The sequence below is a fragment of the Diadema antillarum genome, unplaced genomic scaffold, assembly GCF_040938485.1.
Source record: "Diadema antillarum isolate AM-2024a unplaced genomic scaffold, OU_Dant_1.0 scf00000223, whole genome shotgun sequence".
NCBI classification, from domain to species: Eukaryota; Metazoa; Echinodermata; class Echinoidea; order Diadematoida; family Diadematidae; genus Diadema; species Diadema antillarum.
Window position 1 is genome coordinate 30,983 of NW_027271112.1, and position 13,435 is coordinate 44,417.

At 39.7% G+C, this 13,435-nt stretch overlaps 2 protein-coding genes across 2 annotated transcripts; one reads left to right on the forward strand and one right to left on the reverse strand.

The window, feature by feature from the left end:
* Positions 1 to 3,281: 3,281 nt before the first annotated feature.
* On the reverse strand, positions 3,282 to 8,466 carry LOC139724596 (damage-control phosphatase ARMT1-like). The gene is made up of 5 exons (XM_071635729.1): positions 8,368 to 8,466; positions 6,246 to 6,351; positions 5,411 to 5,649; positions 4,783 to 4,933; positions 3,282 to 4,071 (listed from the first exon to the last, which is right to left on the reverse strand). Exons 1-5 carry the CDS (start codon positions 8,448 to 8,450, stop codon positions 3,286 to 3,288), a joined length of 1,365 nt encoding a protein of 454 aa, XP_071491830.1. The 5' UTR covers positions 8,451 to 8,466; the 3' UTR covers positions 3,282 to 3,285.
* A 375-nt stretch (positions 8,467 to 8,841) lies between these two features.
* LOC139724570 (N-alpha-acetyltransferase 80-like) lies at positions 8,842 to 12,375 on the forward strand. The gene is made up of 4 exons (XM_071635702.1): positions 8,842 to 8,957; positions 10,913 to 11,046; positions 11,507 to 11,685; positions 12,046 to 12,375. Exons 1-4 carry the CDS (start codon positions 8,842 to 8,844, stop codon positions 12,373 to 12,375), a joined length of 759 nt encoding a protein of 252 aa, XP_071491803.1.
* Positions 12,376 to 13,435: the final 1,060 nt, after the last annotated feature.

The following is a 13,435-nucleotide window of genomic DNA, read 5'->3' on the forward strand; positions in this document are numbered from 1 at the left end:
GAACTAGCTTATGAAAGCCACTCGTTGCAAGAAGTATTTTGTAAAAGCTACAAAAACTTTTTAATTCAGCTCCTATGCACTCTAACACCCTGATAACAACTAAAACATGATTGCAAAGCAAAGAATAATGTCTCATCAATCTCAATTTTTTTCCCTTGCAAGAAAGGAAATTCCATTACAAAAAAAAATTGTCTAAACTTCAATAATTTAGACTTTTTCTACGTGACCAGCAATTTCTTGTCTCTCCTCGCAACAGAGAATAAAATGTATTACTGGTATCAGATATATATACTGCACACTGAAAATGTACAGGAACTTATCAACAACATATACTGTGACTTACAACTTTTCACATTTTTGAAACCTTGCTCTTTCAGAGAACAAAGCCATCATTATTGGCACATCAAGACGAATTGGGGAATATTTCATCTGGGAACCCATTTCCCTTAGATAGAAATCACCAGCCAACATCCATGCAGCTGTGAAACTGATAACTTGCTCTCTGACTGAGCTTAAATCTCGGTATGATGATCACAGAGAAGTACAAGCATCACACTATAAAATTCCTTGTGCACTGTTGTCACTACAGGATATATATTCTGACAATTAGATGCATTGGAACAGATACAAAAGTTGCTAAAAGAGATGCACATGAAAAAATACCATGTGAAACCAAGCATGTTCTAATGATGATGTAAGAAGACCAGTATGGATTTCCATCCTCAACCCGCAAAGAGGTACCAGAAAAATTACCTCACTGCCCTAAACCAACATCTACCCACAATGACACACTATGATAAACACTACCCACATTCTCTATGAGTCATACACAACTTACCAGTTGTTGTTAACCCTGAATGTACCAAGACACTTGGCTGTAACTTGATTTTTCATCAACATTCAGATATTTTCTCCACACTTACACCTAACTGTAAGTTAGCCAGCCCAACAGCCATAACTACAGTAAACCTTGCTTAAGTCAACCTTGCATAAGTCAAATAATCGCATAAGTTGAAGGTCTTTTCAAGTCCTCTTCTCTTTATATTCTATTGATTTTAATCCCACATAAGTCAAATTTTCCCTAAGTCAAAGCTATTTCTTCAGTCAAAATAGATTCGACTGTATGTACCTCTGTCCAGCAGGAGGGCCATGGTGACACAAGAGGGATTAAGGGGATTACATAATCTCTATTCATTGGCAAATCAAGTTTCTGGACATCTGTGCCAGTGGGGAAAGAAATTGCTCCTGCTGATGTGCCAACTGGCGAACAAAGCACATGTAGGGATCAAAAGTGTCAGTCAGTTCAATTTTATGCTTGCTGATGTATACACAAAATCATACAGACTGATGTCTGCTTAATAATATACTTTGTATCAAAGCTAAACATCACATTATGGTGTATCTGTGTTATATCTGAAATGACCCATCTCCCAGGGTACAATTTAGTATTACCTATGGTATATCAGACTTTATTTTGTGCAGTAGGCACAGATTAAGGTTTATTCTGCACATTCAAAGGAAATTGCATCCAATGTCAGACAGTGTGCACCGAATTAGTCCATTACTATTCACTACCTTGTGAAGTTCAACAGAAAACATACCACTTCAAATATCCCTTGCTTGCATTTCACAGGTAGTACTGAGACCGTAGTTTGTATATTTGCTTTTTACACAAATATGTTTCATATACGTTCGATTACAAATTAGAAAATTGTAATAAACATGTATGATATAGGCGTGGAAAAATGCTAACTTTACTCAATATTGGGATTGTGAAAGCACATTTACGAGTTGTATTGGGAAAAATCATATCACAAGAATACAGTATAGTCAGTTAACACTTCAGAGAAATAATAAGCCATACTTCACAAAGCTTATACTGGCACCGATGTTATATTTGCTTTGCAACTTTATATAAATCTATGTACATAGAATTTATACATACATGTATGCTGTGGGTAAGAGATGTGGAATTCGTACACAGGTTAATCAATTCCTTCTGAATTCAACACTGATGTGAAATAATATATATTCCTACACTTTGCATCTTATTACATCCCACCCATTGATATACATCACAACATGTACCTGTTAGACATGCCTACACTTTGTGCACTTTCAATGACATTTGATTTGATTTGATTTGATTTATTTGTTCTAACATAGTTGTTATATCATAGTCATAGTGCACGTGGACAAAATCTGAAAGAAGAAAATGCTTGAAACCAAGTACCATTTTTGATCTCCCCCAATGGGCCAAAATGTTGTCATTTTGTAGCATCTCCATATACAAAAATCAAAAGTGTCACTGTGTATATTCAAACCATATAAGACATGCAAAAAAATACAATTGCTTTTCAATGAGTATTCTCTTACATTTTGCATAATTGCTTTTCTGCATTTGTAGGGTAAAAGTCAAATGAGAGCAAATCTTTGAATTTCATAATACTTTTCACATTGTTATCCGCGGTGTTGATGAAGAAAATATAGCAGTGTGCATGTTTGCACAGAAAGGAAGAATTGTTAATTATGTTGCCAGCAACAAACCCTAGAGCTTCTTAAGTCACTGGGTATGGTATGTACATGACTACAGGTACATGACTACCAGAGTGAGTACCACAGTGTCCAAAAGAATGCATTGTGAATGGAAAAAAAAAAAGAGTGCTTTCATCATGGAAAGAATAAATGTTGTCAGCAACACTATACTAGAGTAGATATGGCATACAGGAATACCACATTATTGCAATACCGGTATTTGTGCGTTGTATGTGGAAAAGAAAAACTGTCGAAAAGCATTAATTACTACTGAATAAGAGGAGCTGGAAATGCTCTGCTCAAGTGATTTGATTTGCGCTTTGAATACTGTATACGCCGAAAATTTCGCGAGCTTTTTATTTTCGCAAATTTCACAAGTCGGGTGCTATTCGCGAAATTAAAAACACGCAAAAATATTAACTCTGATCCCGATTTGGATGTGACGTACGCATGTACATTTCTCCGTTCAGTGCAGGACTCCACGATTGCGAATTTAACCACTCGCAAAATCGTCAGGAATTCCCAATTCGCGAAAATTTAGACTCGCAAAATATATGGCGTATACAGTATATCATTTCTTACATGGGTTCTCGATAGAAAGGTGTGAGCATATCTCTTGCCTCAATTATTATCATGCAATTAACAACATCTGTGCCATTTATTGTGCATGCCATTTGCTATCAAATCAAATCACACACATGAAGGAACTAATACAGCATGTGCTTACTGTACCAGCTCTTCAAACATACATCATACAGACTGAACTGTTTTGCCACTGAACTGTATGACGGCATGCTCCCCAGTGACCATCCACTTCTCATTGGCTGCCCCCAGCTGCTCAGCCACACCCTCCCTGAGCCCAACCACCACGTCCGCCTTCAGAGTCCTGAGGGCACACAGCGGAGCTGGGTGGAAGCCACACAGAGCTTCGTCAAAGGGTGTGGTGTGCGGCCAGTACCTGTCCGCCACCAGTTTCCGATAGTTCAGGTCGCCCTTGAATAGAATGAGGTCCGCCTTGCTCAGCTCGGCATACAGATCTGGCGCCACTGCTGCCATGCTGCTGAACTCACAGTAAGTTGTCCAGAACGAATGCTCTTGCAGCACACAGGTCCCTTCGGCCACACGCTGCTTGAAGCGCTGCCCTAGAGACGTTATCGAGTTGTTCGCATTCCCCTGCAGCACATCCAGGGTCCAGTCGAAGTCATGCCGGACGACATCGCTGATAAACCACGGCATGGCCTTCATGTGTAGATGAACCTCGTTGATAAGGTTGGTGCGAAACAGGAAATCGACCAGGACCAAGTCTGTGAAGAGCTCAAAACCAGCATTGTCCAAGACCACATCAAGTCTGACCTTCTTCCCAGTAGTGCTCTTTGCAGCCTCACATGCGCTACTCAAGACTTGCCAGAGATTCTGCAAGCTGTTTACCAGGATCTTGGGCTGGAGAGTGGATAGCTGAGCTACAGGACTCAATTTTTGGTACTGTTCTCTTCCTGCTGAGATGGAGAGGTCACACTTGTTTCCCCAAAGTGATATCTGAAAAGCAAAACAGTTTCATTTATCATGATTTCAAAACTTGATGCCGTTCAGGTATAAGAGGTCTGATCTCTGCATAATCATCTTCATACTATTACACCACACATAACTTCAGCACAAATTTGTACAACTGAGATTTACGTCTTTAACTTTACAGTTTCATTCTGCTATCACATTGACAAAATGTTTGTGCAGATTAAGTGTATAGCAATTCCTACTTTACCCAAGCCAACACTGAAACGTTTACACCAATGAGTTAAAAACTTTGCCACTTCTGAATACCTTATCTAACCTACCACATCTGAATCTCACACAATGACATCGTCTTTTCAGGGCATACCAAAATGCTAACCAAAAACTTGAAATAATCTACATTAGCTATCATGCTTATATGTATATTCATAATACTGTAGTTTGTTACAACATTTATAATTTCTGAGAAAATGTATTGAGACTGTTCTCATGCATGTGTGTACATGTGAGACATACATGCTTTGATTGTTCATTACCTGAGATAGAATCAAATTGGCTGCTAACCTGTACAGTGGCCACAGATTTATAAGGCCAACCATTTTTGTTTTTCTTGAGCAACTGCTGTACGGACGTTTGACCATATCTGATAATCTTGTGCACAAAATCAAAGCAGGCCGAGAATACAGAATAAACAAAGAAGAAACAAACGAGAAAAGAAGTGTTTGTAATTGGCCCTACCTGGACAAACTCAGCAAAGCTTTCAAAGCAAGCCCCTTTCTCAGTCACTGCCTGGTCCAGGTAGGAGGTCAAGGTGACCATGGCATCCTGAGAGGAGTGAAGGGATGCCTGCTTCAGGTGCCTAAACTGGTCAAAGTCCTTCAGACACTTGCTGCAAGGAGGAAAGGGATAACAATGGGAAATCGATGCCATGACCCAAATATGACTCATGATGTGCGAGTATCATGATGATGAACAAATGAATGAATCATATATGAATATGCCTACCAGGGAAAGTTTTTTGAGGTGTCTACGCATTATGTTTTCCTCAGTTATGACTTTCGGACATTGGAACCATAAACAATTTCTGAACATTTGTTTACTTTGCTTTTATTTTCACTCTCTCTAGATGATGCTGCTTCTCTGCAAACAAAAGAAATATATAAGTGTCATTCTGAGGTGAATTATTCTGTAAATACATTCAAACATTGAATGATTTGACAAAAGTTATATGTGTCCTTGTGGAATAAATGCTACCATTGGTCTGGTCATTATATATAACAAAAACTTTTGACATGTCAAATTTTGAGGATCAATTTAATATAACTCTCTTGATTTTAAGCAGTTTGAAAACATCACTATCACCTACCTGAGATGAATGGCCTCATTGATGGCTCTATACATGTAGCACTCAACATACAACCACGCCGACTTGAACCAGCTTGGGGCCACCCCATCACACCGCTTGGTTTCCTCCTCAAAGTAACGATTCCACAGAGGAACATCTGATCCACTGTCCTTGAGTAGAGCCAGGGGCTTGTCAGTCTGCATGTGGTTCTTCAGGGCGGAGAGCTTGCCAACAATCTGTTTGCAATCCTCTCCACCTTCCTGTGAATGCAAAAACAGAAATGCTGTCAACCACTGCTTCCAGCGTAGTGCGTCAGGACCACTGTTTATCAAACTTTCTACAAAGTTAGGTGGAATATGACTGGAAAACTATTTGTGATTACTGTGCTACTGATTGAAGTTTTGCTTAAAAAGCATGAGAGGAATTATGGAGAATATGTCAGGCAAGCTTACCGATTTATCATGGAATCCCTTTATGTAACAGATTTGCATTATAAAATATTCATCACCCTACCATAAATGCATTTAGAGAAAGGGTAAGGTAACTTCAAAACTTGCTCTGCAACAGCAGCTTCATGCTTAACACTGACCACCATGATTAAGGTTATGTATCTGTGATTGAAAGTAAGTGAAATAAAATCAACAAGTTTACAACAGGAACATTCAACTTCTAATCATAAGATGGAAGGAAGGAAAGGAGACTTAAGAATGTAACTGATTGTTGCAAATTACTTGCCAACTATCTGGGAATCATTGAAATTCTGAACGTCTTTGAGGTTGACAACATTGTGACTCCTCATTACCTTTAACCTGCAACTTCAGCCTTGCAAAGACTTAAAAACTACTTGGGATCTCACCTGACCATGCAGCTCAACTGCCTCCTTGCGATACTTGTAGACTGTATCAATCACTTGTGTTAGAATTACTGGTAGACGGCCACTTACAGTATCAAATGCAAAGCTCCTGTGCAGAAATAATAAAGATGAGGAAAATATGAGGAAAATAGTGATTGACTACTTAAGAAGACTACAGTCACAGTAATCAGCTCTCTCTATTCCATTTCCCCCTTTTCACAAAATTCTAATTCTGGGACTTGTATTCAGCATAAAAAGTGAAGAATAGCATTTGTTTTGGCTCAACTTGGCAGACAGCTGTAAAATTGAAGCCCTCATCAGATTTTTTTCTCTCTCACTTTTGTTTTCTGGTTCTGCTACTGTCTTCACAATAATCACAGCCTTCGGTCAGCTGTGGCGAGTGCTAATCTAAACAAAAACTTCTGTTTCCTGCACTCCTAATGGAAAGAATACAATATGCAATGTTTACTGAGTTTAAAGGAATAAGTGCTTGGTACTGCAAAATCAGAAAATAGCATGCTATTTTCTGAGTTTAAAGGGATCGTTTATTTTTGGTTGAGACTTAACTTCAGGTTTTTATCATTTTTTGGTGAGATAGAGAGAAACCTCTTATGAAATATGTAAGAGCATGTAATTCCACGAGGATTTCCACGTTTATTTGATGAAAATTGCTTTTGAAATGGCTGAGATATCCAAAAAAGAGCAATTCTAATAAAGTGTGAGACCCACAATTCATTACAATCATTTTGTTTTACTTTGTGTTTGGATGTTTCAGCTATTCCAAACCAGAATTTCATCAAATAAACCTTGAATTTCTCTTAAAATGGCATGCTCTGTACTATTTCAAAAGTGTTTTCTTGGTATCTCACAAAAAAAGTTAAAGCCCAATTTTCATCTCGACCAATACTGTACCATCCCTTCAATGAGACAGAAGTACCAAAAAACCAATCTGTTGGTTGAATGAAATCTTAAACATTAATTTTGTTACAGATTGTTGGTGAAATGACAAACACTATACATTCTGCTCTTCATGAAATTTCAATGATGTAAATATTGAGCATTAAGTCACTCAGTGCAGTCTACCTGTAATGAAAATGATTCATACCCAGTACTATTCTTTCAACGAAGTCTCCCATAATGGTCACAAGAGGACATAAATATTTTATACTACGTAAATATTTTGTTTGGAAAAACAATCACAAGAAGGATTGCAGATAACAACTACACAAATTCCATTTTAAAATGCTCCTCAAGAGTCAGACTGAATAACAAGGCATTCAATTCTGCTAAGATTGAAAATTGAAGTCTGAAATATTCAGGTTTCTTTGAAATGCTGCTCATCTGATCTAAGCAGTCCCTTCAGAATTGTTTCTTACCCACACTCCTAATATCTACAAGCTCCATCTAATTTTGAAAAAAGCCATTATCCACTGTATGGCCGTTGTAGTGGCATAAAATAATCCCATCCCTAGGTTGCATTCAGCAAGGCCCCACCTAACCGCAACAGCAACCCCAACACATTTGCGTTGGATTGTTACTGGTTACAGCGCCCCAGAGTTACGCCCCACCTAATCCTTTTAGCACAAAAATAGTTGTACAGGGCCTGGCCTCCCTGGGCCTATGTACCGTAGTACACTACTAAGTGGAAGTAGGGGCAGATCCAGGAATTCTGTAAAGGAGAGGTGCCTTCACAGAATTAAAGGGGGGCTCATGGCGCCCCCTATCCCCCATTTTTTCTTTTTATTTCTTTTGTTTTTAAACAAAAAAATAAAAATAAAGAGGGGGTGCACGCTTGGTGTGCTCCTCTCTGCTCTGGATCTGCCACTAGGAAGAATTCAATATACCGGTACCACTCTACCAGTAATTTGAATTGTAAGAGTTTATTGGCACAAGTGACAAGGATAGGTCTAGACTCTATATAATTTTCATAAAGAAAGATTCTTTCACTGCACTGATAAATGACGCAGTATAACGTCTAGACGGAGTGAGTTGACATTGATGACAGTGTTACTGGTACAATATTGAAATATTTAGACTTTTCAAAGCATCAAGCAAATGAAATAGACTCATTTAAATTTTCAGATCCGGTGCTATCATACAAAAAAGTACTACAGTAGTAACCTACTCCCTGTACTTGGCAGATAGTCTTTCTGGTAAAGGAATCTTTTCCTTGTCTGCACATCCATGATCTCCTGTTGGGGCTTCCATGTTCTCCACCGACAAGACCTGGGATTCTCCCTGTTTATATATCTGCGGTTAAAATCTGTTGGAATGCAGATGAAGGCTAATTCTAAGCCAAAGTTTGAACCTGCACGAAAGGAACAGTGGTAGTGGTGATGCGATGTGCTGCTTGATACGGCGCGCCGCGAGCGAGTAGTCGGCTCGGATCGGTCGCCCGGCCCGGCGGCCGGCTCGAGTTCCGTCCTGCGAGGAGAGGCTAGCCACCGTGCCGTACGTACACATACAGCCGCCCGCATGTGATGTATTGTACATGCACGTGAAATTCCCGGCTCTATGGCCCTATCGTCTGGATGGAGACGAGGTTGGGAAGATAGCAGACTTCTTTTACTTCGAAGCAATTTGTTGAAAATCTGTCGTGATGGGTGCGGTAAACTTCAACATTTTCACCATAAAAGCTTTACACGAAAACAAAGAGCTGACAGATGACTGCGTTCAACTTTTGAATGACGAATGGCCTCGAAGCAAAGCAGCAAGGTAAGCGTAAGCGATCCTCCGAAGCGAAGACAGTCGACATGATTATGCAAGACTCATTACAGAAGACCGTCATCACAATGCTGTAGTCCCATCTATGTATATTTACGTTTTACATATAGAAGCCCTACTACTCTCGAAAAATCTCAAAAAGAGCAAGGGGAATTCACGTTTACTTAGATCTGGTTGCTTACAGAATCACAGGGCTGTGTATTGCCCACTACCAAATAATTGGAAGTAAATCAGATGTTCAAATACTCCTCTTTCTCTCTCCTAAACTGGCCAGTTCAAGACTCACGACATGTGGTGATGACAGTGATGTGTATTGTGACTCCAGAATGCATGTGAGGCATGTGTGTGTGAAATTGCCAGGCATGACATGCATTTGAATTTCAATAGGGAAATATGTCTAAACTTTTAATTTATATCTCAATCTATAGTCTCAGTGAGTAGATGGGAGATCTGAGTTGTTATGCAGTGCTAACGTTAGGTGGAAATGTTTGCTAGTGCAGCATGCAGTGGGGCCTATGTAACTGCGACCAGCCCCAACACGCAGTGTTGGGGCTGCGCATTGTAGCAGACATGATCATGACAGGCGAAGTATAGCGCCTAAAAATCAATATGAAATCGCAAAAATTCTGCAATATGAAGACTTACAGGTGAAGATGTAATGTTGAAGACTGACTGCGTTCAACTTTTGGTTCTGGCAATAGTCCCTTTCTGCTCGGTTTGATGAGTTAAATGCGACTCGGTCGAGAGGAACTCGGGAGAACTACATCTTATACAGTCAATGGATTTGAGATTTGTGCGCATGCGCTGGCCGTCAAGTCGTGTAGCTTTGTGGCAAGGCCTTATCATACTGTTGGCAAACCCTCTCACTGTATATTGCGTTGCTTTCTGGGTGGGTGCGCGCGCGCACGCCTTGTCAGAAGGCTAAACGCATTGCGACTCCGCCAGCACATGAATATTTACGTGCGCAGTGTACTGCATACTGATTTCGAAAATGGTGAATGGGATGGGGAGCTAGGACTACGGACCCGTATATGGCCGTGAAAAAAACGTTTTTTCAAGATCATTGGACCAGTGTGAACAAGAACAAGGTGAACGTAGGGTATTAATTAGATAAGAATCTTATGTATACTATAAAAGTACGTTTTTTCCTCGTGATATTCGAAACTTACGGAGGTGCGAAAATCTGTGACAGACTGTGTATGTTTTTCAAGCTTACCGATATAGCACTCTATTGACTCAGGACGCTCCCACAGTGTGTAACTGTATACGGAGCGTCCCGGGGTTAGGGCCTATGCTACTTTAATGAAGTAAACTTTATACTTCAGATCGTAACTGACGTAAGAGATGTATTGGAGAAGATGGGCGTACGTAAATACTGTCTCACTCTCAATTGAGTCTCATGTCGATGTAGGTATCTTAAGTTCTGTTGGACCAAACTGCCTCAAAATGGCACAAAATATTTTCCAAGGTGTATCGAATCACTTGTGTGTTTTAACCTCATTGACAGATAAAAGAGGATCAGAACTTTCACACTGAATTCATCTTCTGTATAGTACATATCTTAGTAATACTGGCACCACCCGTACTGTAATATTAGTTGGTATTACATTCAATGTCACAGTCACTTTGATTACACATGGCCGGTGTCAGTATGATTCAAACTTATGAAGTCCAGCATCGTTTGTAGAAAGAAGTCTGAAGCTGTAAGTGTCTATTTTTACAAGCAAAAAGGAGTATAAAGATCTATATAAACCCATCATGAGAGACTGATTGACTAGAGTGTTCTAAAACCCAAATATCAATTTGTCCTTCATAAAGAGTATCTCTAATGTCGTAGTCTTTTACATTATTACAGCCATTAACTTCTGTAGCAATGCAGTATAGGTTCTAATATTGTAGAAGACATTTGCAAACTTTACTAATTTGTATCTATTGTTTTGTTCCAGATTGTTTTCAGTCAGCAAATCATGTTCAACTTTACCCTACTCCCTCGTCCTTGTTGAGCATGAAGACACAGTTGTTGGATACTGCAGACTTGCCAAGGTCATAAGTGATACAAGTAGTGTCCTTGTTGAATCAGGTAAAATGCATCTAACACTACAGTGCAGAGAAGTCAGATAAAATTTGTGTTCATAGCATGGACCAGTAACTGTTTAAATCCAATGAAGTATATTTCAAGAATAGAAGATAGTAGATACCAGACCAATCATGAAAGGAAGGAAATGGAATTCCATTCATTTTATGACTTTAAATGGAATCAACTGGTGACTTAAAATGATTTTAGTTTTGCCCTTTTCCTTCATTGCTTGCTGTGTATATACATTTTACATGTCCTATGTCTGAAGAGTCATGTGAAATGCTCGCATAACAATGAATATCAGAAAATGGTTTTCTTTTGAGTGTTGAGTCACACATATGAGCTCTTGTAGTATATGACATAAACATACTTTTTAATAAAGTGTATGGGTACAATTTGTTAGGAATCTTGCATGTGTACAAAAATGTGAAAAGTTTTGTGACCTTTGTCCTCATTCCTCCAGTTGTAGTTGACAAGAACCGAAGGGGTCAGGGCCTTGGCAGACTTTTGATGGAACTCTGTGAGAGACATGCCTTTGCATCTGGCTACAAGAAAATGTACCTGTGCACCAAAGACAAGCAGGACTTTTACCAGCACCTGGGCTACTCATTCTGCAAAGCAGTGAACACACTGGGGGCACAGGTGAGTGCAAAGTCTGTTCCAGTGATTATGTGTGTATAAAACAGGGTACCTGGTACTGTGTTTCTCGCACAGCATGGCTTGTGTGAAACAACCATTGTAGGAAGATTGTAAATTGTGAAGAAGTAAGCAGATATTTGAATGGAAAGAACTGCACTTTGTGATTTGTGACATGTTCAAGATTGCAAGAGATGTATGTGTTATTGTGACCATATGTTCTCCTAATTCATATCGTATGATGAATGTTGTATGAACTTTAAACCTTGCATCGAATTTCTCTTTCTTTAGTGCTTAACTTTTTAGATATAGCACATATTTCAAAAACATTTCGACATTTTAAAATCTCCATCAATTCATTTTCAGATGCTTGAAACCTGTGACTGCTTACCATCAGAGACAAACACTTCTTTACAAGAGCAAGTGAGTTGTGCGAGCAGCTGCAGTGATGGATCTTCACGCTTTGGTACTAAAACAACAGTTGCATCGAATTTTTCATCGTGTGGTCCTCAAGCTGCCGAAAAACCCAGCAGCTGCTGTGAAAATCAAACTCAAGAGACGGCCAAATCTCAATACGGAGAATTTACCTCCTCTCCCAGTGGTCCTCCCCCTCCTCCGCCCCCTCCTCCCAAGTTGCTTGCATCTGCAAAGAACCCAGCTACTGTTATATACTGGATGATGAAGGACATTGCATAGTGACCACAGCATGTCCAACCAAAGTAAGTTTTTGGTAAGCAACTCATATGTTATCATGATTATTCAGAGAAAATGTCTATGGGAATAAGGATATTGATAAGTACAGATCTAATGTAAATGGATTAAGACCAAATCACATGGACAAACATAAAGGTGATGTGGTGTCACAGTGACTGCAAGTTTGTCACAAATTTCTGCAACAGTCAAAATATAAATGTAGCTCATCTCGGAACACTATGCTTGAACAGAATTAGATTAAAACATTGTCACTGGTAAACAATCAAATGGGACACAATACATTTGAAACCTTTTTACAATGCAAGAAATAAAGTAGAATGGAAAACATTAGATTGACATGTCACATGTTCTACTAGGCACATTTTTAAACACACTTACATCCCAACAACCTCTTCCATAAATCTGAGAACATACCCCTCATTCCTAGGGCCATAATAACTTAAGCCTTTTAGGTGGAACTGAGTGCCTAGAAGATCTCCTCAAGTTTCCTAATGTATTTTAGAGTATGAGGGTGCAGGAGGACTGGATAGCTGTCCATCATTGGTGAGTGTATCAGGTAGAGCCTGGTGGACAGGTTCCTGTGGTGACAGGGTTCTTTTCACTTCAGATACATGGAGACTTCAAGGGTCGGCGCTATCAGATGCTTTATTATGAACGTCATTATCTCCTTTGACATGGGACTCTTCAGAGGGAGAGGGAGACCTGCATTTTTCTTCCTCTGTGTCCGGAATGTGGGAATTTACTTCCTCACAATCATGCTCTTTGGCTTAGGATCCTTTCTCCCTGTTACCTTGCTGGAGTCTGTCTCTCAATGTCTACGACCCACAGAATGTGAGGCTCAGTTGCAGTTCAGACAGCATCCTGCTGCAGCACCCTGCTGATAGTGCCTTACAAAAATTTCTCTGCCTCTGAACAAAGGCTGTTTACCCTGTCTGGATGTTCAGGGTCTTGGTCGTGACATTCCTCCAGGTAATGACTGACTTGTGGAAATGGATCTCGAGGCCAGGCCATGGAGCTTCACGATTGACAAACCAGGGGGGGT